This window comes from Pithys albifrons, chromosome 8, assembly GCF_047495875.1.
Source record: "Pithys albifrons albifrons isolate INPA30051 chromosome 8, PitAlb_v1, whole genome shotgun sequence".
Classification (NCBI taxonomy): Eukaryota; Metazoa; Chordata; class Aves; order Passeriformes; family Thamnophilidae; genus Pithys; species Pithys albifrons.
Window position 1 is genome coordinate 28,216,374 of NC_092465.1, and position 27,486 is coordinate 28,243,859.

Sequence of the window (27,486 nt, forward strand, 5' to 3'; positions counted from 1 at the left end):
ATTGCACAGAAGTAATTTCAGACGAAACATGCCATTCTCTGTTCATAATTTGGCTTATCTCTAGTTGAAAAGAGACAGAATTTAATAATTTCAGAGAGAATGTGCCTATGTTAGTTAGGAGTCAGAATAAAAAGGTCCTCATCAGCCAGAGATAATGGTAACTATGGAAGTCGCTGATTTTAACACCAAGCCAATGTAATGACAGGGTGTGACTGACCAGCACAGACACACACACACACATACACAGGCACAGTCAAGGACAGCTCACAGGACAAGGGCAAAACACATATGATCTCAGGGAAGAACAGATCATAAGATTCCATTTACCTCAACATCAGGGAGACTGGAGGGTAACCTTAGTTGTAGAGAAGACACCTACACCTGTGAATCCCCAGGAACCCCGAGACAATTAACAAGGCATAATGTCTTCCTGAGCTAGCCAGACCAGCATGGAGGGTGTGAACACACTGCTCTGCCCAACCCAACATAGAATATAAAACCTGCACAACTGATAAAAGTACTTAAACTTGAAAAGAGCAGTGGGCTTGAGCTGGCTTCAATCCAAATGTTCCACCACGACTGGGGATATCTAATGTCATGACGGTGAGCACACCTATGGATCTCTCTCACCCAACTAAGTGAAAATCCTGTGTAGCACCAAATATATCAAAAATTTGATACCAAATTCCTCCTCATGTAGAAGAGCTGAAAGAACTTGATCTGAGTGTATTGAACTCTGACACAGAGAAATATGAGATACAGAAATGCTATTGATTCACAACTTCACTTCTGGAACAGCCACCACCTTCCAGCAAGTTTCTCCCAGAGAAAGCAGTTGTTTAATTTAAGCTGTATTTCCTTATCATAGAGCAACATGCACAAAGCTATTTGCTAACTTCGTATCAGTGCCCCATTGATGAAAACTTGTAAATAATGTAGATAAATTGTTGCCACATTTCCTAAATGGTTAACCAAATGTCAACCACAGGACTGCACCATACCTGGTAACGGCTTCCCCCAACTTTTGCTGCAGTAGTATTTACATAGTGCTTGTAATGTCTATTTGTTATTTATGAAACCAGTGTGAGCAGAGCTGTAGTTCTAAGCACAGGCAGTCTCTCTTTTACTTGAAAGGTGAAAAAGCATAAGGGGAGCAAACAGCAACTGCCAACACATTGGGTAGAATTGCAAAAAAACCCCCGTTGCTTGCAGAACAGAAGCAGGACTGAATAAAGAACCCTCTTTTATGCCTAGACATGGATTTCCAAAAAATCCAAACTGAAAAAAGCAGAAGTTACAAAGTGTCTCAAATTCATCCTTTACCTTTTTATAAACTCAAAAGGGATGTAGCTGTAGAATCCCACACAACTCCCAGACATCACCTACACATTGCTGAGGATGCAAGGTAAGAATGGCCTCGCTGGCATCAGCTGCCATTATCATGACAGTCCTGAACTTATTCTTTCCTACCATGTCTCCAGCTGCTGTTGAAGGGTTGGTGTTTGCTGCACCTTGGGTGGCTGCCATCAAATACTCCAAGAGCAAAAAGACTTCTGCTGAGGTGAAAATGTTCATCATGCTGACTGTCCCTCAGGCAGTTTATCCAACAAAGGCACACACCACAGACCACGATGATGTGCAAAACAATTTATTACAACAGAAGCAAGTGTACAAAGAGCTCTCTTGCAGTGTTCCACAGCCATTCATGACACACTGTCTTCTGAAAGCACTGAGAAAAATGCAGTTAGAACCTTTACTTATTAAAAAATTTACACCAGAATGCTGCTTAGCCAAATCAATTTATAGCATAAAACAAATTAAGCATTGGGAGGAAAAGAACCAAATTTGTCTTATCATAATCATGGTTTTTTGGTCCTTCTGGATCAGGATGTTATGTTCCATGAAAAGTTACAGCTTCCAAAGACAGACAGTGATTCAGCTCTGGGTAAGGCAGTTACAACCCTGCACATGTTTCCTTGCTTGAAACCTGGGCTGAACATACTCCACTGCTTCTGCAGCACAAAAAACCAGGTGTGTCCTCTTTCACAGCCTTACCCCATGGCCACAGGTCTGGGGGTCAGAAGATTGATTAAATACAGAAATTTGAGAAATTTAGGTCCTATGGCTCCTTGAAGGACTGGGGCTGACTACACAGATCCAGATAATTTCTCATGTAAAGTCTCTTCCTTGTGCCAGCCCACTCTGGATGTGATTCCTCAACTGAATGTATTCTTATTTTTCTACCATTCACTTGGCTCTCCTCGTGGAATTTCAAAGATTAATTGCTTCTGTAGTGTTGTTATTATCTGTGTATCTATTTTTAGTTTTCCTTCTGACATCTGCTTCCATACTTTAATCTCTTTTTCTCTCACTTCCTTGTTCACTGTTGCAAGGATGGTTTCAAGATCGGTACCACTTGAAGAAAATGAAGAAAAGTTATTACATTGAAATACAGGTACTGAAGAAAACTTACACTGAAATACATGATACTCACAGCTTAGCCTATAAGGTTATCTCTGTTTGCTCCAGTAAAGGGAAGTCTCAGGGAAGACTGGTGTCCTCCCCCACCCCACCTGTCACTGCAATTGCACTTTCCATTGTATAACCACAGAATTCAGTGTGTATGGGGGAATAAAAGCACCCTCCATGTAGCATTGCTTTACCAGCAAGCACAGTCCCCTGCCTTAGGCACAGGCAGAAGAGTGCACCAAGATGGAACAGGGCCAGACCTACACATTCTGCAGGGCTTCTTCTGGACACCATGAGAAAGGGATGTCTCAAGGGACATTCTGTTTTCTAAATCAAATTTATGAGAGGATGGGAGAGAAGCAACAATGAAAATTATGACTAGAGAACACTGATTATTTCATCTGTGTAATCACTCAACAAATTCACTCTCATCAGGTGTCACTGGAAGAAAAATCATTTATCAGTCAAGAAATGTTAAAAAACACACATACACACACTTGTTTCTGTGTAATGTTCCAGCATTACAACCCTGCTTTTGTCACAGGCAAACTAGGGAAAGTCCCTCATACTTTGGCTCATCCATAGAAGAATAACAATGCCCAATTCCAAAATAATTATTCTCTGCTGTCCTGCAGGTGAAAAAACATTATATAGCACAAATGTAGAACACTGCTGTTTCAGCACAGCATGCTTAAGTATGTGTGCCTGCAATACTAACCTTGAGATTAGCTCAGTTGGTTAAAACTTGGTTATGATAATGCCAAGGACATGGGTTCAATCCCCTATGTGGGCCATTCACTTAAGAGTTGGACTCGATGATCCTTGTGGGTCCCTTCCAACTCAGAATATTCTGTGATTCTGTGATTCTACCCCAAATGTACAAGAATTAAAAACAGAACTTACCCTGGGCAAAGCAACTCCATCTTGTCACAGAGGTATTTAATGTAAAGACTGCCCGTCTCACTACTGTGGAAGAACAGAGATCCTTGCAGTGTAGACATGGCAACCAGAATATCAGCCAGATCACGAATGGAAGTCAGAGGGACGGCATCTGTCTCAGCATCTCCAGAAAAGCCTGCTTCTCCTGGAACACCTGGATGACCAACAGAGCCTTGGCAAACCTGGATGAAAAACACCTTGGGTTTGCCAGCAAGAGAAGGACAATTAGATTCACTGAAGCAGGAGACTAACTCTTTGATATTTACAAACTCATCATCAATGCCTTTTATTTTGTCCTTTTCACCGTGGGAAAAAATGAAGCAAATGAAACAGTCCATGTTGCTATGATCTCTTTCACTGTATTCTTTAACTTTCCTGTATATTTCTTTTGCTTCCAGATCCATGTGCTCAACTGTCTCAAACTGAAGCCACTTAAAAACCTTCTTCACAGGCTCTGGGGAAAAAAGTCAGAAGCAACTTGTAAAACATAAACAATGACAAGTCAGATGCTGAAACATCAGTGTCTGTGGGGCAGATCAGATAGTACCAGAAGTGTTCAGATCCCACCCATAAACTCACCTGGACTGACTCTTAGCCTGTCAAGTCCTATCAGAAAAAAACATGCCTAAGAACAACACTTGGCAAGTTGAAGAGGTGCCACCTCTTTAGAATGACAAATTCTGTCACTCTCAAATTAAATAGGTCTCTCATTCTGTGAGAATGATCAATGCAGCAAGAAGGAAGGCAGAGTAACCTGCTCACAACTGCTCTGAAGACTTCCCAGCAAATGGTGACTTAACTGTTGTGTGTGCTGTGAGAAAGTAGCTGTGAAGGGAGTTAAAAATCCATGATGTGTCCTTTCATGAAACAGATTTTACTTTTTTAAGATAAACAAGAGTGTATCTTAAAAGTGAATTGCAGGAAGGCAGGCTTTACGGAAAATTTATTTGAGGTTTGAAGAGAATTTAAGGACTTAAAAGTATTTTTCTATGATAGCTAAGAATTTAAAACAATCAAAAAGTGAAAAGGTGGAACAGTAATCCCTCCTTCACTAGTTGGTAGATATAACCAATTAAGACAGTGTATTTTATGTAGAACAAAAAGCAGAACCTTCTTTAAGCCATCAGCTAAACTGTTGGAAGTGGTGTATTTCCAATTTCTACAGTGACTGTCACTCCAGTTACTCTGGAGGCCAAGGAGTACAGTGGATGTGATTCTTCCACACAGGAAAGATTAGACAAATGTCTTGGAGAATTATCAGAGAAAAAACCAAATCAGTAATTGGATAAAAAAGGACTTACCTCCACCTTTTACTGTTCCTTTTCTGTTGCAATGTGAATTGTTAAAAATGTTGTTAAGAATCACACAATAACCATGGGGGCTATTTTTCATCTGATATGTTTCCACTGGCTGTAGAAACAGAAAAGCAGGTAAGAAAGCAATGACAAGCATTCAAAAGAGAAATGTGCTATACACAGATCGTTGGTCCTTCATTATCCAAGGATAAAAGTCACAAGGGCCAAGAAACAAGAATACAATCTAGCCACAGAGGAGAGGAATTTGCATTGTCTCCCTGAATCCCTCCTCCTCTGTCTCTGTGCTGTGGATATGATTTTGACATGGGAGAAGGTGAGTATCCAGAAACACAAACGTTCATGTGCAGAGATAAAACTCCTGCACCCTACCATGGCCTCTGACGGTCCTTGTGGGATTCTAATGAGGTAGCAGGTTCCACTGTTCCCTTCCCATCCATCCAGGAGTATCTCAGCCAGGACTTTAATGTCCCAGTCTCCATTATCATTAAGATTGTTCTTCACATGACAGCTTTATTTATTACTTAAAAGGTTGCTGACAGCCCTGTCCCCAGAAAGCAAGAAATCTTGGTCTTGTTTTGAAAATAGGAATTTTTCCAAGGCCTCCTTATAAAGCCAGAAACCCTCCCCCTGAGCTGTTCCACCTGCTTAGTCTGACAAATTTATGCTCCCTCTCCCAGAAGTCGGAAAAATACTTTAAAGGTAATCTTGAAGTATTTCTTACCAGGTGTGTTGTCTCCCCCTCTGCTCCCTGTCCCCCTGGGTGCACAGAAACAGACTCAGGATAGGGGACTTCTTCCTCAGAATAGTTTTCTCAGAAGGAAAAGATAAACAGAATATTTTAGGACAAAAAAGATAAATCTGTGCATTTTTCAACACTCAAGAAAACAGTACATGGAGTGAGACGGAGGGCGGTTTTCACACCATCACTTTGTAGAGTTGGGCCAAGCACAGTTTCAGTTTCACAGACTACTGGTTATTACAGAAGCTGTGAAGAGCTGTGCTCCATTTCTTCTCCGCTCTTTTACTGGTAGAAAGACAGAGATAATAAAAGGCTGAATGTGAATAGTCATCCTAGGCAAGTCATTCCTGGGCATCTCCACTCGGGGATACATAAGTGAAAGAAGAGACCCATTTTGGTGCAAAGGCACAGCAGAGCTGCTCAATTTACTTCCAAGGCCACTGTCTCTTCTCCAGAGAACTTTTCTGTTTGGGTGATGCTCCAAGGATGCAAAATGCCAGCATAATGGAAGAACTCCTCAAAGCAACAAAACACTTATTTGAATACAACTTTCTGAAAAAAAGTTAAGAAATCATCCAATCCATGACCCTACCCAAGGAAACAAAATCACAGCGCCCCTTCAACAAGTTACACAGATGTGTTTAAATGAAATTTAGTTGTCAAAGCAACAAGATCTACATGACATGCTCTTTTTCTTCTTATCAAAGGGGACAAAATGAAAACAATACTACTAAAAAGGCATTTCACTGACCCAGGACTCCCTTGCACTAGCCACCTTTGGCAATATTCTTCTGCTCTTTTAGAGACACCAGTAGAGGTCAGCAGCACAGAGACACACAGGGGAAATGTCAGCAGCTCTGCAGGCAGCTGGATCAGTGTATCTAAGAAAACTGATTTCCTGAGCCATTCAATAGGGAGTTATGAAGAAAATTTGTCTCGGTTGCTCTCGAGTCAGAATCCTGTTGCCCAAATAAGGCCCAGCTGGGGTGTCAGGAGGCACCAGCTCAGCTGCGACAGCCCAGACACCCTGCAGGCCCTGAAATTTCCCATCTGGTTACAGAAAGCTACACTTTAGCCAAGGACTGGTTCTTCAAGGACTAAGAGCAAACAGCCTGGCTAACAGAGGATAATGCTGACAATCTCCCAAGTGAACTGTCACTTCCAGTCTCTTTTAGCGACTGAAGAGCTTTGCTGGTCCAAACCCAGCACTACTCTTTTTCCTGAACAGATAAATTGCATTTAAGGCAAAGAGGAGGGAGAAAGAAGACCATTTATAAGGCACAGAACATGTTTCAAGGACAGATACAAGAAGGTATGATGGGATAACGAAGTAGCAGAAAACTACTGTCCTTGGATAGTGTAAGGTCTCTCTCTTATCTCTGGACTTTTAAGCTGCCAGTGATGGAGCCATAAAACCCACAACAGACACCAGCTCTATTCTTAAATAGCAGATTAAATAATTTTACCTTTTTTGTTTTCTTCATAGTTATCAATTCTTTTCTTTATGTCAGCTCTAAATGCCTTTAATATGTCTTTCAGCATTGTCAGGTCATCTTCTTTAATTAGTCCATTTTTTTCCATTTCCATCAAGACCTGAAACATTGACTGGTAAAACAAGAACACATAACCCAAACTCAGACCGTGACCTTCAGTGACTGCAGTATTAGGCACCTCTGGACAGAGCAGAAGACAACATCCTCACTCACAGAGGCCGACCAGCTAAAGACCAAGTACTTTTTCCTCCAAATCTCATCAAAATAAGGGCCATGATACAACTGAATAAACAGATCACTAAGGTTAGGACAGGATGATTAGAAATTGCCTATGGCTGGGTTATCCTGCTTTGTTTCAGCAGTACAAAGCACTGATGTGGGTAACAACACGGCATCCTGTTGAGCCTTTGTGTTCTGATGAAGTGCTGTTAAGCCCTTTAGCTATGCCATTTTACATTTTATCTTACAGAAAAGGTGTTCAGGCTAATTTTGGTTATTAAACGTCAGTAGTCCACCAAGTTGGAAGTAAATCTCCTATTTTCCTTTAGGTGCCACAATACGCAAATCAGACTTTTAAGGAAGCTCCTTAATAATACCAAGCTTTTCTTTAACACCGTTCATTATTTGCAAGTATTAAGCTAGTTCACTGAACCTCTTCATACCTTTGGGGGGAAGTTAAAAAAATGTTGTTACTCCAAAAAAGAAGAATATGTACTCCATGACACACAAAAATCTGTGGTTGAACTCACATTAGCGCTCAACCTTCTGTCTCCAAAACACTGTTTTTCCTTTAGCAAACATCACTCTTCTGAGATACAGCAAATGTCTTTTAAATGTCAAGCAAAGCTTAAAGGAAGAGCTTGATGGATTTTGCAAGAAGAAAAGATTAGGGAGACAGGTCGTGGAGAAAAATAAGACCAGGAGGGCGAAAAAGGGTAGAGAAAAGATACAATGAAGAATTAAGGATCCATTCCTCCACACAGGAGCTATCAGATAACATCACAATTCTTTCAACAACAGGTTTTCATGAGAACAGACTGCTCTCTTTCCTCCCTTCTTACAAGAACCAGCAGACTCTGAACTATCCTTGCAAAAAAACTTCTCAAGATCGATTTTCATACAACCTTGTCCTGGAGCTTGTTCTTTGGTAACTTTTTTTGGAGCAGGAACTTCACACTCCTGACATCTTCTGGAGTCAAGTCCTCTGTAATTGTATATAGCAGTTGCCTGACAATAAAGAAGAAAGAGACTGTTTGAGAAACTTGTAAGAAGTAACCACCACAGTTATACATTTGAACTGCAGAATGCAAAGCTCACTATGGCAGGAATTGATGCTGTAATAAATGCAGTTGTGCTGGGATAGTAATAAGACAACAGTGCAGACAGGAAACAAGACAGTACACAACTGAACTGCTGTATATTTTGCATGCAAAGGTTCACTCCTTCTGTGCCTACCTGTAGGCTGACACCTGTGCCTTGCCTTGGACCAGCAGCTCTGTCTCCATCTGCTCCCGGCTGGAGCCCAAGTGGGTGGCCAGGAGGTCCATCCGACCGATCCAGTAGAGCAGCTCCCTGAGGAAGTCCAGGTTCCCTGGCTCGATCAGGCCTTTCTCCTCCAGCACCTCTAAGAAGGCCTTGGCATCCTGGATGGCTTCCAGCTTCCTCATGGGAATATGGCCCAGGCAGAGGAACTTCAGTGCTTCCAATTCATCTGGGACCAAAGCCTCGGAAACTTCAAAACGGAGTTTGCTGAAGTTTGTATTCATTTCACATCAGGATTTGGATCTAAATACAAATGGCAGTTGATTTCATTTGTCAGTAATTGAAGTGCAATAACATTGATTTATATAAAAGGTATCACATTGTGGGATCACAAACCACCCCGACTGTGGGAAAATCAGCAGAACTTGAAAGCGACAGTAACAGAGTTGGATTAAAAGTCTGCAGATGTGGCTTGTCTGCTGTCCCTTGCATTTGAAAGAAATGTAGATTGTATGTGTAAACCTTGCTCTGTATCAAAACCAGAAAACCTATGTTGCATTACTCTTTGTTCTTCTCCCCCTTTTTTCATGAGTAATGGATTAGCTTTAGGCCTCTGCTGTTGGCAGATAAATAAACTGTAAATTCCTTAGTTAAGAACTATTTTGCATGTTGCCTGCCCCTGAATTGTAGAACCCTATATTAAGCAAGAAGCTGTACAATAAAATGTCTTTATTCCTCTCTCCGAATAAAGTCTGTTATTGACCGTCTCATCACATCATGTAGAATAGCCCAAAATAAATACATGCAATCAGAAGTACCTCAGGAGAGAGAGAGGCTGCCTTACTATCATAGCCTTGATGCTTAGCTCTTTTGGTTGTCTGGACTTAACAAGGAATATTAAAACCTCTGTACTAAGAGACATTAACAGAGAAAGTCATGGATCATTCTTGCTTCCTATTGTGTCTAGACAGTGGGAAGTACCAATGTACAGGATGTACAATCTTGGCAGTCTGCTGCTGGTTTTGTTTGAGTCTGGGGTTTTTTTGAGGTTTGATCACATTTGGAAGCAACAGCCCTCTGCCAGTCTGAAATATAGACTGTGTAATAAACAAGACTGCCAAGTTTTACACTGTAAGAAAGGTTTTACATGGTAACAAAGCTAGAGTCAACGTGAGTATAATTGCTCTAAGCTATCCTTTCTTTTTACACTGTTTCTGACAATGATGAGCATACCCAAAACACCTCTTCCTGTTTTGGTTTATCTGCATCAAATAAAGCTCAGTTCCCAGCTCTCAATCAATTTGTAATATTAAATACAGACAGTGTCATAAAATACCACCTCCCTTCTCCTCTACCTCCTCCATCAGCTTTAGAAATATTAAACTTGGCTTATGGATTTAACATTTGAGCACAAGAGAAAGTTAGAAAATACCAACTGCAAGCCTTGCAACTATCTCACCCTGACACTTAAAGCACCTGCCTCTGCTGATTTGGTAGGGGAATAATATTGTTATAAATTCCCATCAGGCTGAACAAATATACCAGGCACGTGTCAGGAACTCTTACTGGCTTCTTAACTGTGACAACCTGCCCACTATTTAGACTTGTAAGGTATTGGCTAGTAAACCCTTAAATCTATACAGTACACTTCCACGAGAGTGGAGGCCAACAAGCCCTTAGTTTTGTACAGAACACTTCACAAGTCCCACAGCAAACTCCTCCAAAGTTTAAACCAAGGGGCTGGCACACAAGCCACAATATCGCTATCAAAGATGTTTATTCACAACCCACAAAGGTACCGGCAACAAGCAACAAACACCTCCACAGTCCCCGCCCCTCTCCAAAAAACTTCAGAATGGAATGTGGGAGAGAATGTGATTGCCCTGCCTTGCCCAGGCAAAGCACAGGAAGAAAACAATGAATATGACCGGTCCTTAGATGCCCCATTAGTGCTGCCACATGGACGGTGTGGAGCTGGGGAAAGAGAGCCAGAGAAAAGAGAGCAAGAAAGAGAAAAGGGGCTCAATCCCTGTCCTGTTATAGTTCACCTGGTGCATGCCTAATATCTAAATTAGACTTTTTGAGTGTCTGTTCATGTGTACACAGCCAGCCCTTCCCCAGGAAGTGAGTTGGGGTGGGTGATTGAGTACGAGGCTCAGGGTGGAGCAGGGAGTCGGCTCACAAAGCGCGGCCTCACCTCCGTGGGCCCCTCTCCTCCCATCACACCTTCCCTGCAGTGCACTCAGAAAGTGGGAGACAAAGCTCATTCCCTACAGCTGATGCGTAAAGGACCTGCCTCCACTTCCCTCTAGTAAGAGAGCTATTTACCACTTTATTCTCTCTGCCTTAGATATAAGAAGAAACTCTAAAGATGTATAGATATATATAGATATAAGAGAAACTCTACAGAACTGCATTCAAGAGGAGTCTCTTGTCCCATTCAGAGACACTGCCACTGGGAGAGTGAAAAGTTGACAAGGGCAAATGAAAACTTCCTGCTCCTACACTACAGCAATACTATGCAATCCATTTGAACCTTAACTGCTAACGTAGATGTTTCAATACCAGGGCTGGTAACTCCAAGGTAGCTCAGCTGACTATCTGGTAATAATAATTAGAAAATAATTGTATTCTGTTCTCCTCCAAGGACCAATCTACAGCTAAACAGCTTTTTGTGGCATGGCCTTGGTCAGCATTCTATTGGTTAGCAAGAGTGAATGTGCCACTGAATCTTAAACCTTTGTCTTTCAAAAAAAAAGATAAAACAACAAAGCATGTTGTGACACAGCACATATGATTCATGTGCCCCCAAATACTGTTTTCTTTAATCCATTCAAACTGACCTTTTAAACAGATTAGAATCCACACCATTCAGCCCACAGCACCATGAAACCACTGCTATCTGAATGTGGTTAACCTCACGATTCAATGATTGCAGATCTGATTTTGTATTTCTATATTCACATAGGAAAGAGAAAAATAATACTCTCTTGGTAGCTAGTTAGGCAGTTATCTTCTTTCTCACGTAAATCATGCCTTTTGTCTAAGATACAAGGTATATGATTACAAAAGCAAATCTTTCTTGTAAAGGGAATTTTCTTTTTTATTTCTCAAAGGCTGTAAGTTTCAAACCCATCAAATTATTACAGTAAGAACAGATGTGCCACCTATATACTATATTTAAGCTTGTCTGTAATTACAGGGAGCACAACTAAAACAATGTTTAACTGCCACGGTCTTTTTCTCCCACTTTACTAAATGAAAGACACAGCTGATAAACAAGCAAACTGAATAATAATAACACTAATAATAGTAATTTTACATCACTTACATGGGAGGACAGCTGGAGGAGTGCTGGAACAACTCTGAAAACAGCAAGACAGCCATAGTCTCTGCAGTTCCAGGAAAAGTACTTTTGTACAGTATCTATATTGTCACATGATTTACCATAAGTGTGTTACAACAAAATAATAAACTGGCAATAAAGCAGCACATCCCTACTCTCTCACATTTCCGGTTTCAGAGAATTGATTACTAGAGAACTTGTGAGAAAAAATCATAAAGAAGCCACAAAAGCAACCAGGTTTGGTTTTTGTTTCAAGGGGACAAACAAAGCAGCATACCTGGTGCTTTCTAGCATACAGCACAGCTCAGCACTTTTGCTCTCTTACAAAAATCTTAATTAAGAGACAGTGAGGGAAGGGTGAGTTAATTATGTCTTTTCATTCAAAAAATCTCAGTCCCACTCTCCTGCTGTGTCACCAGATCCACCATGACATAACTCCTTTCTCTGAAGTCCCTCTCCAACTCACCCTAGCCTATTTTTAACAGGAAAATTATTTCATAAATTAAAGAGTCAACCTGTAGCACCAAATTCAGTAGTCCTACTCAGTAAATACAGGGAACTCCATGACTAAACATTCTTTTGAAATTATTTACGTAATATACTTCCCCATTTACAGGAGAGTTAAAGCAAGAATTAACTTTTGACATTTTCACCCCCTGAAATGGAAGGGTTCCCAGCATGCAAGTCATGTCTCATCCATGTGGCAGGAAGTAGGTGAGCAGCAGTCACTATGGCTACCACGCTCCCAGAAAACTGTGAAGCCAGCATTCTGAAGAGAGACAGTTTGGAGAGCTGGAATTTGCCAAAATTTTGCAAGGAAAACAGTCATTTGTTGATTTCAGCCTATTTACCTTTACAAACTCAAAATTATAACATACCCTTTGATAGGATGAGGCACACAAATTCCTTCCAAAAGGCTTATGGTAGTAACAGATCAGAAAACCTGTCCAACTTGTTTCACTGGCACGAGTTGTGCCTTAATGCGAAGGCTGGGAGCAGCAGGAAGGGCCACCACAAGCACTAGCTGATCTTCAGGTCCAAAATATTTGTGTCTCCATACTCATCCCAAGTCTAAGTGACTCTCCCTGCATCAGTTTTTCTATGTCTTACCTGAATCAAGAGTTCAGTTGCAGTCTGAAGGAGCCACGAGGCGTGATGTGTACGGTGTGACGAATGACAAATACTGGATAATGGCTCCTCCCGTCATACAGCAGCATAAGGGACCACCCTTTCTGGCACCATTCTTCCTCTTCAGCAGTTTCACTTTTGATTTCTTCCTCTCTCACCCTTCCTGAAAATGTTTCTATCCTTTTGTTAAATTACAATGTCTCTAATTTCCATCAGTTCCCTTGCATCCTGGTTTTGTGCCTCTGGCTTCCTCTAGAACTGCCTCAGCGACCCAATCTTTTCCTTCTACAGCCTGCCAAAAATTCATGTTGCCTAGAAAGGGCGGTCTTGAGGAAGTGAAACTGCCAAGGCTACTGACTGCTCAGTGACTGTAGTGACTGTGGCCTGCGCTGGCACCGGGCAGGAACCACAGCTCCTGCGCAAAAACCAGCAGGAGGGACGGGATACCAGAAACTTGTGGATGTTACAAATCCCACTTCAAGATCATGGTGTCCCCAAGACTTCCCAACTTCCCCACCAGACACTTTTTACATTACTTTCATTTAAGTCTATCTAAACAAGGGCTGCACAAGACACCACCCTTCCTTAATTCTGTAGGTGGAGAGCACACACATGTGCATGTTTCCATATGCCATCAGTGAGCCTCAACAGCAAAGTTTGTTTTGTTTCAGGCTGATTTCTTTCTGGCACAGCTCGGCATTGCCAGAGTTAATGGAAGGTGGACAGTGTGCACAGTGAGGAGTGATGAATATCTAAGTTATACCAAACCTACCCAGTGTGCCCAGTGCTGTCAGACTGCCATCTCCCAGGGTATGCAAAACCTGCCCACTGTGCCCAGGACTGTCAGACTGACATCTCCCAGTACACCCCAGGAGGTCACACAGGGACACCCAGCTGGCTGACCAGCAGTCCCAGTGCTCTGTGCCTGTGCAGACGGAGCGTTCCCTGCACACACCCAGCAGTGAGCAGCCGGATAAACACAGCCCTCAGCACACCCCCAGAGCGGTCACACTGAACAGTGTAAATCAGGGCAGTGTAAGCTTCGTTTAAACAAACTCCTTATGAGCGAGGGAGACTTTACCAGTCTTACATTTCATAAGTGTGGATCCCTCTCCCCAGGGAACTCAAGACAGACGTCAGCTCAGACTCTTCTGACTGCCTTTACCTACCTATGATTTAACTGGAGATTGCCCAGGCAGAAGTCTCTAGAGATAAAGCAAGATAGCATGATGACATCCCCTGTCTACCAAACTAAATACAAAAACAAGATCCTGCAAAACAAGGCCAATGATTACTTCATACTGACAAAATTTCAGTTGTTTCCTATACATTAAAAAATGAGTGTATCAAGTCTGAACAGTAACTTCAAACCGGAGACTTCATGATTCCATCCCAATGTTATATATTGCAATAAAGGACAAAAAATTTTTCTTATTTGTGGCATAACTGGGACTTCAGGTGTGGCAGGTATACTAACTAAGAGGACTTAAAATGCAATGGGTCATACAACTAACTACCTGTTCATCATGATAAAAGTGACCACCATGTTTTGTAAAACTGGTTGCATTTCATTGCTCTGTATGATGCAAAACTCCCAATCCAAAAATAGTGCAAGCTAGAAATTGCATCCAACAGCACAAAAAAGTACTCTTCCAAATCTTTACCCTAATGGATGGCTGGTAACCACATATAACAATGAGTGCTTTGTTGAAATAAACTGAGCTTCACTTCAGCTTAAACACGTGAAGTGGTTAAAACTCCAGTGATTCATGTAGCCCAACAAAGTGCAGGGACCAGTCAGAAACAAGGATAAGGCTTACTCCAACACATACTTTTAGTCTCACCAAGCTCTTAAAATTAAGAATTTAATGCAGTAATAAACAAGAAGGACACAGGCATATATAGCAAATGCTCATAACAAATCACCATGGCATTATTTCAGTTAACTCACAAAATTCTCTGTTAGAAGCTTAATCAACAAGGAGCCTTGTTTCTCATATGGCTGCGTTTTAGATCTTAAACCAAGAAATTATAATCAAAAAATTTAGTGCTTAACAAAGCTTATCAAGCTGATCAGCTTGCGGAGATACACGGCTGAATGCTGTAATTCAAAATGTCCCCATCTTCTACCCTAAATTTTCTTCTCAGAAATGATGGGGAAGTAACAGTTCACAGGTTACACACAGGAAATAATATGCAGCATTTTTACTTCAGTCCCACTTTTATCTCTATGAACATAGCTATTGGATTTAGAAGCAGGATTTAAAATTGTTAGCCTGCAAAATAAAAGATGATGAGCCTAACCCAGACCATTAACAGTTTAAGTATGGAAGGTTACATGCAACACCTACACTACCAGAGAAAACCTTTCCTATCTGCAGCCTATGCAGGTTCAAAAATGTTTAACATGATAGAAGCATACTCCTCCCAACCCTGACAACTCTGAACATACAGATGATGCAAACAGCTGGCATATGGATTGTTTTAATTGTGACTCCTTCAGCTTCACAGTTTGTTTGACAAACTATTGATGAGGCCTTGCCTCAAGAAAGATGCTCAAGATTTTGGGTAACTATCTTAAAACAGGCAGTGTGACAAACTGCATTAAATGAGATAATAAAATGATGTGTTTTAAATGCCCTGATGTTGCTCTGAAGGAGGAGGATCACTGGGTACTGGGAATATAACTTTTCCTCTTAAGGTATATGCTGGTTGGGGCATCTGCTTTACCCCCTCGCCGTTATCACGAGTGGCCACTTCCTCATTAACATCTTCAAGGATCGACAAAATATCTTCACCTCTACAGACAGAAGAGCAAAAATAAAAAAGATTTACTCATTAGTGAGCAGATGGCAATCCATTTAACACCTCTGGTCAGCTAGAAGATACAGTAGGAACATTTAAGAAAACACATTATTTTCTCTAAATTTCCTGTCTTCTGTTCTTATTTGAGTCATATTAAAAACAAAAGACCTTTTCTTGCTTTGTCTTGCTTGAATCAACCAGTAAAGGAAAATAATGGAATAAAATATTTTTACCTAAATCCACATGAGAGATTGCTCAGCCTTATAGATTATAGATGGGAGGTTTTGAGGGTTTTTTTACAATAAACTTCCTATTCTTTAGATTATCTCTAAGGTACTAGCAGTGTTAATGTAAGTTTATCAGTGTAAAATCATCAGTTTAACTAATTTTGTCCACCTTAGAGCATGGGTTAGTGTTCCTATATGAACTACCTTTGGAGAAAAATAATTTAATCAGAGCACTAAGTATTTACCTTGGTACCAACAACCGTAGTTTGCTGCAGAGGGCCTGAATATACCAAGTACCCTGCATAATGTGACGGATAGCAACACACCCATCAATCGTGGCCAAGCCCAGGAGGAAATCAGCATCTTCAGGAATGCTTTCCGAAAGAGGAACACTCTGCTGTTGCATGGGAGGCGGGTCAATAACTTGTGCATCAACTTCAACTCTGACAGGCCGCTGTACCTTCACACCCTGGCATGCTTGGATAAAGAAGAGTTTGGGTTTTCCTGCCAGCTGGGGACAATTCTTGGCAGTGAAGTGAGACATAATCCTGCGGATTGATACAGGTTTCTCATCTGTCCCATGGATTGCTCCTGACTCTCCATGAGACAGAATACAGCATATAAAACAGTTCCTGTCTTTGTGATCTTGCAAACGCTGCCAAATTTCCATGATTTCTATAATCTGCTCCGACGTCTGATCTGGGTAAATTATCACATCCAGACCAAGCCATGTGAATACTCGCTCCAGCTCCTCTGTAAATCAGTGGAAGATGAAAAGAAAATTCAAGGCAATGGAAAAACATTTTATGAAGTCACCATGCAGGTTAATCTGAAGAGGGAAAGACCATACACCTTGACACTTCCACAGATTCAGCCTCACACTAGTACCAACTAAAGGTTAACTGGATGAAAAAGATGGCATCAGCTCAAATGCAGAGTTTCTAGGCACATTTTAGAAAATAGTGCATACATTGTAACATGCTATTGTGAATGAGTGTACAAATGACTCTTGAAAATATGAAGAACCTGCCCTTCCCCAGTTTCAGATAAGATCTTCCAAAACATTCCTCACATCATTATTTTCCAGTTATAGTTTTAAGTGTTGAGAGTTCCATACATAAGAGATAAACAGAATGAACAGAACAAAGTAAGAAGTGTGCACTGAGTTGCCTGATTATGGAATTTTGCATTATATTAAATAGGATGAGGGTTTAGTTTAGTTTTTGTTCTTCATTATAGCTATGGATAAAGGCTAAGTAAAAAGAGATTCTTAAAACTATTCAAGAATGACTCAATTGAAAAACCCAGTGGTTACTTATTCTTCAACTCTTCCCCCGCTAGGAGACACAAATGACATAACACATTGCAAACATTTTACTCTTTTAGAATATTAACTACCTATAGACAATAAAATACAGAGCAATACTACAAAATCAACTCACCTGGGGAAACAGAGAGACTAATTCTCCAAAAATCTCATTTCAGTAACTTACCAGCATCTTTCTGAGAACCCTCCCTCTCAGAACTTTTGAACTTAACATTATTAATAACAAGACAAAATCCTCTGTGTGGTCCATCCATTTTGTAGATTTTCTTCTGTAGAAAGGAAAAAAGCTTACAGCCTCACTGAATTTATTCAGCTTACTCAGATTTCCTTAACATATCTCAAAATCGGTATCCAAAAATTAGAGGCACCTAACACTGTGTGTTACTTTTGACAAATTGGAACTCAATGGTGCTTCTTTGTGTGAAAAGACATTGTTGAAACTCCAAGCACACCATCACTATCCTATCAAACTGCAGAATAAAGGCTTAGCATCTGAGTTCTCATCTGCATGCAAAGGGCAGATTCAGCAGCCAAACTCTGCAATCTGAATTGGTGATGGGGACAGAAGTCCCCAGCTGTTTCCAGTGTCACAATATTTCAATGTCAGATGGCAAAGGGTTCCCAGTGAAACTGTAGGATTTTAAGACATCTGAACTGGGTTTTTTTTGAGAGCAGTAGTGAATACCTGGAGCAGGTGGTTCATACCGATACACTGGAAAAGGATGCAAGCAGAACAGAGCTCTCACAGTAACATACCACAGGACCATTTTTTTCTTAAGACTTTCAAGTTAACTCCACTCTTAAATAAAAGGCTTTTTAAAGCTAAAAAGTCAACGAAACTTCAAGTACCATGTATTTAAGTCCAACTTTGGGCTGAAATCAAAAACTCCATTTACTCCAGTTCCTTTCTGCTCACTCCAAAGCAACATACACCTGCTTTCATGCATTTTAGCAGGACAAAATGAAGACAGGACTCCAAGCTTCTTTAACAGCTGCAAGAAATACTTTTCCTACAGCAGTCTGAACATCAGGCCATGAAAGATATGTTATAGCACAGAGGTTCAAGATAATAAATACCTATGAACAAATGGAACAACTTGCTCTCAATAGCCCTGGTCATTGCAAACAAAAGGCCAGAGGGAGAATTCAATGCATACACAGATTAAAGACTGCACATGAGGCTTCTAAGAAGGGATCTCCCAAAAGGGACCTTTTCTTGTGTACCAAGACCTCTGCAATAGCTCACTAAAAACTCTTGCCTTCTTTTAGTCCTTCTAACAAGTCTTTGCATGCTACCCCTTACTGCTTTTAATTTCAAGATGCCCAGAGGCCTTTTCTAAGTCAGATTCAAAAAGTGAGAACTGTGAAGCTCCATTTGTCTCCATGTCTTGCACATTCTGCTGCTATCTTCAAAACGCAAATTTAAAAAAATGCCAGATATTTTGCCTTTATCAGGAAAATAAGCATAAGCACTGATGTGTGAATAACATCAAAGGTACCATTCCTGTTTCGCCTCCACCACAGCTTTCAATATTGCTAAGATCCTGGCCTCTAAGGTTAAAATATTCTTGGAAACAATTCAGCTGATCAGTCAATTCAAGAAACTTTGAGACACAGAGGTATCGCTCATGTCCTTGCATGATATATATCATTGCAGAAAGGATTAAGATCTCACACCCCCAAGTATTCAAAAAGAATTTACAAGGTTGTCTCAAACCTTAGGTTCATTTTTTACATTGCTGAATGCTCCAGGCAGCTCTAGGCTTCTTTCAGGAATGGCTTGTGTAACATTAGCTGCTTTGTTATCTGGAAAAAAACCCAGCAGAGATATTGATATAGATTATCCAATATAGGTGGATGTAGCAAAAAGGAGTTTAACTAAAATATATCACTTTTTGTATTTGGAATACTGTGTTATTGAAAGGAATTAATTCCTTCATATGAGATAGTGTGTTCAAAAGATCTATTCTGAACGTGCTTCCAGTTATTTTTGTTAAATAAATTTTTGTGACAAAGGCAAGGTCTCTATTTGTACCAATATTACAAAACAAAGATAGCCACGGTACAAGGATAGATTCTACCTGAGACACTCAAATGAATTTTTCATTTGGAAATCAGCTTAAAATATAACTGTATTCTAAGAAGAATTTGCATTGATACTACTAAAGTTCTCTTTGGTAGGTGTGTGTGGTTTTTTGTTTGGTTAGTTGGCGGGTTTTTGGGTTTGTTTTTGGGGGTTTGTTTTTGTTGGGTTTTTTTGTTTCTTTGTTCCCAACTCAGTGGTAATTCTCCTTTTTTTTTACACAAGAACAGAAATCACCTGTATGCTCATAGTCCATGTATCAGACACACATGCATACAGTTTGTCTTGCCAGCTTATTAGCAGGTAACTGCCTTCCAGCAGTGCACATTCTTAGATCACAAAGTGCCTTTTACAGGTCAGTCATTGTCATCTCAATAATATTAATGGGGAAATGGAGAAGTGCAACATGCCAATAAAGAGATTTTCAGTTTCCCAGCCTGTTCTGTATGTGCTGGGTTGCACTGTGGGGTCTCAAATGCAAGCTAGGGATTGTTGTGCCAGATTTGTTTAGAAGATGAGCAATCCCACTCCAGCTCCTGATTCAGCAATGCACACATATGACCTGGAAGTTCAGTTACCCAGACCCAACTAGTGCTTTCCTGCATTTCAGCAAATCTACTCCTAGACTCTGAACTTCTCACCTTTTGCCTTTTTGTAGCGGTTTATTACCCTCAGGAGATTATGTGAAACCATCTCACAGGCTTTCTCCAGTATCTCTAGATCCTCTTCACGTAAAAGGCTCTGTTTTTCCAATAAAGTCAGCAAATCCAAAGGAGACTGACAGGCAAAATGAGAGAGTAAAATTTAATCATTGTTTCTTAGAAATCAAGACCTGTCTCTCAGCTCTGTCTGTCTCAAATAATCGCACTATTATTTGCTTTTCTCCCTACCAACAAGTTCCAAACAGCCACTGTGGAAAGTACAAACGTTGTTTCATGGAAAGCCACTAGCTGTGTTATTATTTGGTATGGTCTTGTTTAAACAGATTCACTCAAACCATAATAATGACTTTTGGCTTCAAGAAGGCTTTATTGCTGTGAAACAGTACCAGTGACACGAATCTCCTTTGCATATGGCTCAAGCTGGGCAAAGGTTTGGTTTCTCACCCTTTTATAATCTGATGCTAGACAGTGAACTGTCAGTGACTGACCTTGGCACAAAGCACCAAACTCTATTCTTACCTGTCAACAGCTCTCTTCCTGCTAACCCTATGAATACTGACCAGCCTAATTGCATATTATGCTCTATTCTGCCAAATATTTCTCTAACTTTTCCTATTTCCCTCCTTCCTTCTTACCTTCCCATTATTTGCGCATTTGTCTCCCTCCTCACACAACGGAGCTGTCGATCGCTTTGGAAGCTTGTCTTGCAGGAGAAAGATGATTTCCTTCATCGTCATATTGGTGGTGTTCTCCGCCAATTCAAACAGCATCTGCCTGTAACAGAGATCCAGCGAGATAAAAGTGGAACAAAAGATGGTGTAAAAACGAAAATAATCTAAAAATTTAAAAAGGGAAAGAGAAACAGTATGGCATAGATAGCAGTAATGGAGAGAATAGAATTCCACTGCATGCTTACCTGTATGGAGACACTCTTCCCTTCTCGTGCAGACATTCTTGCACTTTCTTCGAGGTGTAACCAAGTGTCTTGAACAAGAGGGGACGATTTATTTTGTATAAGAGTTCAGCTAGCAGGAACGGCTCTTCCGCACTCAGAAATCCTTCATCTATAAGATGATCAAAGAGGTCTATTCCTAATTTCACCCCTTCTAGTTTTCGGCAGGAGAGGAAGTCAGTACAGAGAAATTTTAAAGCTGCTACATCACCAGTCCCCAGATTGTCATTAATGGACAAAAGCTGCTGACGGAACTTCAATTTGGCATCATCCTCCATGTTGCTGGGGCCAACAGTCTCTCTGCCTGAAAGTAAAAAGCAAACACTAATAACACTTGAATCTTCAATACCACAATCCTTGTGATAAAATTTTACCCAACTGCTGTTTGGAAGCCCTGAATTACCTGCAGAAGAAGAGTTTCCTTTTAAATAAACTTGAAATTTACTACAAAAAAGATCAGATTTGGCAGAAGCTCCAAACAACCCAGTCCATACTTGAAGTTAGCCCTGCTCTGAGCAAAAAGCTGTGCCAGATGACCTCAATGTCTTCTTTTTCTTGCAAACATCTTGTACAGTCAGATCTTTGTTATCTCTGTTGTAGGTGGGAAGAGTCCCTGCACCACTATCAATGGAGACAGCAGTGGTTCACACGTATTCCTTGATCTGCAGTCCATGGGCTTATTCTTCTCTGAATGTAGCAAGTTCCTCTGTTACAAGGCTGACACCCGAGCTGGATCTGTGGAATATCCATCCATCCACTTCCAGTGGTATCTTGCCTCCATATTGTATTTCACATTTGGGACAGAAAAACCCTTATAAGCCTCCCTTATAAGTAAACGTCAGCTAAACTCGTAATAGCACTCAGTGGTCAGTGTAAGTAGGCTCTGCACAAGCAACTCAATCTTACTGAAGTCTAATAGACACTATTCAACTTTCTACTACACCAACTTTTCCGTGTAGCCCAGGCAGTTCTTTTCTGTGCAAGGTTATAGGTAAAAAGGTGCTTCAGTGTCTTTTGGCAGGTAGATCTTCCATCTTTTGTTCAGAGAAGCTGGAAGCAAAGGTTTCTACTTGAGGGAGCACAAGAAAAAAACTAGGAAAGCAGAGTAGGGACAGAACCTATGTATCCAATGCTTTTGAAGCATCTGGGAGGACAGCTCAGCAGATAAACCATAGAGAGTATCATAGCATGTGATGAGAACAGACTGTTACATTTTTGAGTGCAGAGGCACATAGGAAGCAATCCCAAGTCCAGATGCCAACAAGGTTTGACAGAACCCAGGAATCCTGAATTGTGTCCTGTCCCTGAGTCACAAGACTTGTGCAAAAAAACCCAAAAACCAGGTCAGATTGCTTTTTCTTACATTCAAACTTACTCTCTCATACCTCAACACCTGTTCTTCGCATTCCTTCGCATATGAAATCCCAGGTATAATCATGTAATGTTGTCAAATAACCCCAATGTGCACTTTAGTGAAGTGATTGCCAGGGCATCCAGCGTGCCATGACCATGCAGTGCATCTCAATAAAGGAATGTTTGATTTCTAAAACTCACAAATTGAGTCTTAGAAGTTTCTTTTAAGTGCTGCTCGTAGGCAACACCTCAGTAACTTCTCCCAGTCTGTACTCATATCTGGGCTTCCCGTGACCGGGGTGCAATTGAGCCGCCTCAATGGACTTCAACCCAGCTGAAACTCCTTCAACTTCCTTTAAAATAGTTTTCAAGCCTGTGTTGCTGCCATTCGTGGGAAGATTTTTTCACTCCACACGTTTCCTGCTTGTGTTTGGAATATCCCCATGACGTCTCACACGTGGCTGCAGCATTTGCTAGCCGTCCCTAAGTTCTCCCTACAGGGAGAGGACGTTCCGCCTGGCTCACCGCCTGCTTTACCCACCGCTCAGCCTACGGCTGTGGGGTTTTTAGAACCCTCTGCTTCGTGCATTTTGCTTGTCACTTATAAAACACCATGGTACAAGATAGAGCCCTAAAGCAAAGGAAAACGAGTGAACAACCCAGTAAAACTGGGCGATGCTGAACACTCATCACTTAACGCTGGGAGCAGGATGAGCTCGCTCCGCTTGACACGGCTCAGCCCAAACACCCGCCCAGACCTGGCAGAGTCTGTCTCCAGTGCGTGCTTTGAAATACACCCTTACAGAAGGAATATCGTATAAAATAAGCCATAAATATTACGAAAATACTATTTTTTCCCCTTTAAGGTTTCACTGACTGGGGCACTGCCCCAAATATTTCGGGGCAATGCCCGCGGCCCCACGTGGCGGGGCGGCCGAGGCAGCCGCACCAAAAGGACGAGCGGGGTTTGGGCTCCGGGTCCGGGAGCTGGAGCCTCCCTTCCATTTCAGCCTCACATTTTGGTACCTCTTACGTGGATTCCAATCCCGACGCCTCTGCCGGCAGCTCCTCGGGGCGGCGCTCCGCGGTGCCCGGCTCGGTTCGTGGCTCAGGGCCGGGTCCCGTTCCGCGGTCCGGACGAGAAGGAACGGCAGCAGCAGTGGCAGAAGCTGGGGCCAAGCGGCAGGGCGGGAGCAGCCGCAGCACGTCGAGGAGCGAGGCACTGGTGACGGGCGCCGGGAGAGCTTTCGGTTCCGAAGGAAGGAAGAAGCCGCCCTTCCCGTCGGGCAGGGCCGGCCCGGGGTTCTCTGAGCCGCCGGGGACGCCGCGCGGAAATGGGACAAAGCTCACATAACCACGAAAGAGCAGACCAGGGACCAGTGACTTCTCGCTTTTGCTGCCAAGCCGTTTCAAAGCAGGCTACGTCGCAGCAATGCCTCCGACACTTTAGCAAGGTTCTCTTTTTTCAGGGACGGGAAGCTGGAAGAGCACTTGTTGGAGAGGGTGCATTGACACTTGAGTGCGGGTCTGAGTCCCCCTTGCTGCAGGACGGGAGAGGAGGGAGCTGAGCAGACTATGCTCAGTGCAGGCTCCCCGGGGCCTTCAGTATGATAAAGGCACCCCTCAAGAAAATGGATTTTATGCCTTCTCCATAAAATCAGATGATCTTTGCTAATTTTTAGCAGACCTGTACTTTGTATTTTATATTGCTTTTTGATTTTAGCTTGTAGCCAAGTTTGTCAGTTATCTTAACCATGCATAACTTTAGATAAAGAGGAGTTTAACCCTGTAGCTGTAGGATGAACTTTAAGAAATAAACCCAGCCCCTTGTTTAGATTAGAGACTGAGCTGTAAGAAATCAATCACCAAACCTGTCTAGATTAGAGGCCTGAAGCTGTAACATTGTTTAGTTAAAACGGAATACAGAGCTGCTGAGATAAGAGCAGCCTATTAGAACTGTCAAGAGTCACCCAAAATACACTGCTTAACTTCTGGGAGGGGGTTTCAGTTGTAACTAAGTATATAAACCTGGAAACACAAAAGTCTCGTTGAACGGGTCATTGGTGGGGTTACCCTCCATGTTCCCAGCGCTGAATAAATGGATTCTGTTCCATTCTATTGTATTTGATTGTTTCTTAATTCACAACATACCAACAACCACCGAGTTACCTGTTGAAACTTTAAGGCTCGCTGTCCTGTATTCAGTCAGCTCATTTTATACAGGTGGAGAACTTCACCACCATATTCAACAAAGTCATAGAGGTAATGCCAAAAAAACAGACAGGAAAAAAAAACTACCCAGAGACATTTGCCTTTCAATTGTGCCTTTGCAAATTCTTTGTGCTTATCCAAAGTGTTTCATTTTAGATTCAATGATTATCTAAAGGGGGAGTTATAAACCTTAAAACAAGTTGAATCAAAAATTACACAGCTACAAAGGACCTGTTGCATAGTAGTTACAGGAACAGTACAATCAGAATTACTCTTTTTATATTTGGTAAAGCTATAAACAAAGTTAGCATTATTATTTGGTTACATTTAGAAATATTTCAAAAGCAAACATAAGTTTTCTTAGATGCTCTTTAACCATACAAGCCTCTGTGTTAAGTTTGTATTCTGGAGAGTTTACTAGTTTGAGGTAGATAGCGAAAGAACTGGCAAGCCTTATATTTGTTCTATTTTTAATTTTGAGTCTTTTTAAATGTAAATTGGCCATTACCTATGTCTTGGTTTGAGATAAGCAACTGCCAACCCCCCCCCCAAGCGCAGAGAGAAAAGCCTCCCTCCTAACACCAGGGAAAGGGAGGAAAAGAGAGGGGAAAGAAAAAACCACTTCAAACCACGTTTATACTAAAACTATACATATATTTTTCACAGAAAGAAAGAGACAATTAGAAGAGAGTACAAATATACACTCACACAAGTCTGCAACAACAAGTTCCCCACCTCAACTTCTTAATGAACACACAAATTCTACTGTCTTAACTACACATTACTTAAGAAAATACTTATTCCCCAGGGAGACAAACTCAAGCAGAAAGGAGAGACCCAGAACAACACATTTTACTTTCCTGAGATACCCTGTGAGCCAGTGGTGGGCCTGGTCCTCTCCATCCCCCCTGGGACAGCATCGTGCGTCCTCCCAAGAGGAGGGCTGAGAAGCGACTGCCTTAACCACTCCCACACTGGTTCCTACTTCCCTGGAGATGTTGTCATAATGTGGTATGGAATACAAAATTACTGGCTAGAAGAGGTCAGCTGTTAGCCTAGCCCAGCTCAAGTCAGCTGACAGCTTCGGCCTAGTCCAGACTTCAGAGCCCAAATTTAGGCCCACCTAGGTGAACCCATAACATTCTACTACATCACACAGAAGGGTTGATCCTGTCCAGGGACTGTATACTCAGAGTACAAGAAAACTCAACAGATGGATACAACAGTGTGACCAAATTAGCCCATGTAAAAAGCACTGGGTACCAGATATTAGTCTCTAAATAATAGTTCTCTGCTACTCGCTTCTCAGTCATTCAGGTTCCTCCCAAACACATAATCTGATTTTTCACTGATTATCTCATGGGACAGATATGCTATTTTCCAATTTTGAAATTTGTGTTACTAATGGTACAGTTATGGAAATGAGATAATTTTCAGTATTGCTTTTAAAATTTAACTACTTTGCACTCAGAAATCTCAGAGGCTCTTGACTCTACAGCTCAGGCTAGGCTGAAACTCCTTTATTTCTATCATATCTTTTATGAACTCCAAGGCACCCAAAATTAATACAGTTTAGAGTACAAAGAGCACATTTAGAATAAAGAATCAACAGTTTCCCTCAAAGGATGTCTAGCTCAGGTTCTTTTAAGGGTGGTTGTGCAATACTTGATGGTAACAAACTAACCTCAATAAGACAGTTCAGTGCTGAGGTTACGTCCGCGGTACCCATAAAAAGACAATCTTAGGGTTTTCACAACAGTTAGTTCCTGTAAAAGAATAAAATAACAAATGTGTTACGTATAAACTCTACTTCTGAATTAGTTTCAGATCAGTATCTTTCTTGGATTTAACAGTCCATTGAGGACCAGAAGATTTCTTCACTTTGGAATAGCGAATCCATATACGTCTCTCCTTTACTTGAACTGCTGTAAAAGTGGTTAATAATATCTGGAAAAGTCTGTCTCATTTTCCTTTAGGGGTGTACTTGGATTTATTGTGTGCAGTTTATGGTTAGTTTATGCTTAGTGCTACATCAAAAAATAAAAAGAGTTCTACACAATACGTTTGATTTGGTCACGTGGTATTTACAGATTTTACAAAAAATACATGAGCTTGTTACTTCAAGCCAGGCTTACAGCAGGCTAGCAGAGTAACTCCACAGATACTACTGAACAGTAGTGCCTTAAGTGTAGGGCATTCAATTTGTTCTTATGCAGTGCAAGTTATTTTCCCAGGTCTCATTGCAAATTCTGATCTTAAACAGGAAAAAGAAAGAAAGGAAAAGAAAAGGCTCTGACATGTAAATAAGGTATTAAATCTTAACTTAAACCTTCTTTTGAATCCAAACAGATTGTGTTTGTTAAAAGGGCTTTAGATTTAAGAAAGCAGAAGTAGCTCTCCCTATTATTGCAAAATGGCCAACACTGGCAAATTAAGGTCTGTTACAACAGAGTGCAATAGACAAGAAGATAATATTCAAAACAATCTTACGTATGTTGAGAGTGTGGAAGAACCTCAGCTGGTTGCATCCAGAATGGTACTTTCTGCACGAGCAGGACTAAGCATTACTTCATACAGAAACTGGTGTAAACCAGGACAGTCAAGATCAAGACTGAGAGAAAGGGGAACAGAGAAGGAATTGTGACAGAGGGAGCAGGACTCTCTACGCAGTGCAGGAAGTTCTGCTTGTGAATAAAAGCTGACCTTATGACAAAGTAAGTTTGGATGATCATGAAGAAGACAAACAGTTACATGTTTTTTAGTTTTGGACAACACACATTCATTCCCTAAAATCTGCTGCCAAAAATTGGCAAACATGTTCATGTGAAGATTCAGCAAAAGTATGAGGCTACTAATTTTCAGTATTTGAAACAACTCAGCCAGGTATAGTTTAGAACAGAGTTAAAATGTGTGACAAAATCCACATAATAAAAATGCAAACACAGTTCTACATG

The 27,486-nt window shown here is 41.2% G+C and overlaps 2 protein-coding genes across 6 annotated transcripts; both read right to left on the reverse strand.

Moving 5' to 3' along the window:
- Positions 1-1,643: 1,643 nt before the first annotated feature.
- On the reverse strand, positions 1,644-13,234 carry LOC139674955 (caspase-8-like). Of its 2 annotated transcripts, none has more exons than XM_071562019.1 (8): positions 12,895-13,234; positions 8,412-8,741; positions 8,081-8,183; positions 6,930-7,068; positions 5,446-5,534; positions 4,710-4,818; positions 3,373-3,862; positions 1,644-2,415 (listed from the first exon to the last, which is right to left on the reverse strand). In XM_071562019.1, the coding sequence occupies exons 2-8, from the start codon at positions 8,720-8,722 to the stop codon at positions 2,241-2,243; spliced, it is 1,416 nt and encodes a 471-aa protein (XP_071418120.1). In that variant the 5' UTR covers positions 8,723-8,741; positions 12,895-13,234; the 3' UTR covers positions 1,644-2,240. The 2 variants fall into 2 exon arrangements, with proteins under 2 accessions (XP_071418120.1, XP_071418121.1); XM_071562020.1 differs by lacking the exon at positions 12,895-13,234 and adding an exon at positions 11,770-11,969.
- A 1,529-nt stretch (positions 13,235-14,763) lies between these two features.
- Positions 14,764-27,099, reverse strand: LOC139675078 (caspase-8-like). Of its 4 annotated transcripts, XM_071562279.1 has the most exons (9): positions 27,023-27,099; positions 26,217-26,298; positions 20,933-21,272; positions 20,652-20,790; positions 19,996-20,131; positions 18,989-19,077; positions 17,438-17,540; positions 16,190-16,697; positions 14,764-15,712 (listed from the first exon to the last, which is right to left on the reverse strand). In XM_071562279.1, the coding sequence occupies exons 3-9, from the start codon at positions 21,244-21,246 to the stop codon at positions 15,544-15,546; spliced, it is 1,458 nt and encodes a 485-aa protein (XP_071418380.1). In that variant the 5' UTR covers positions 21,247-21,272; positions 26,217-26,298; positions 27,023-27,099; the 3' UTR covers positions 14,764-15,543. The 4 variants fall into 4 exon arrangements, with proteins under 4 accessions (XP_071418380.1, XP_071418378.1, XP_071418379.1 ...); XM_071562277.1 differs by lacking the exons at positions 26,217-26,298; positions 27,023-27,099 and adding an exon at positions 25,402-25,462; XM_071562278.1 differs by lacking the exons at positions 26,217-26,298; positions 27,023-27,099 and adding an exon at positions 23,348-23,772.
- Between the last annotated feature and the right edge of the window lie 387 nt (positions 27,100-27,486).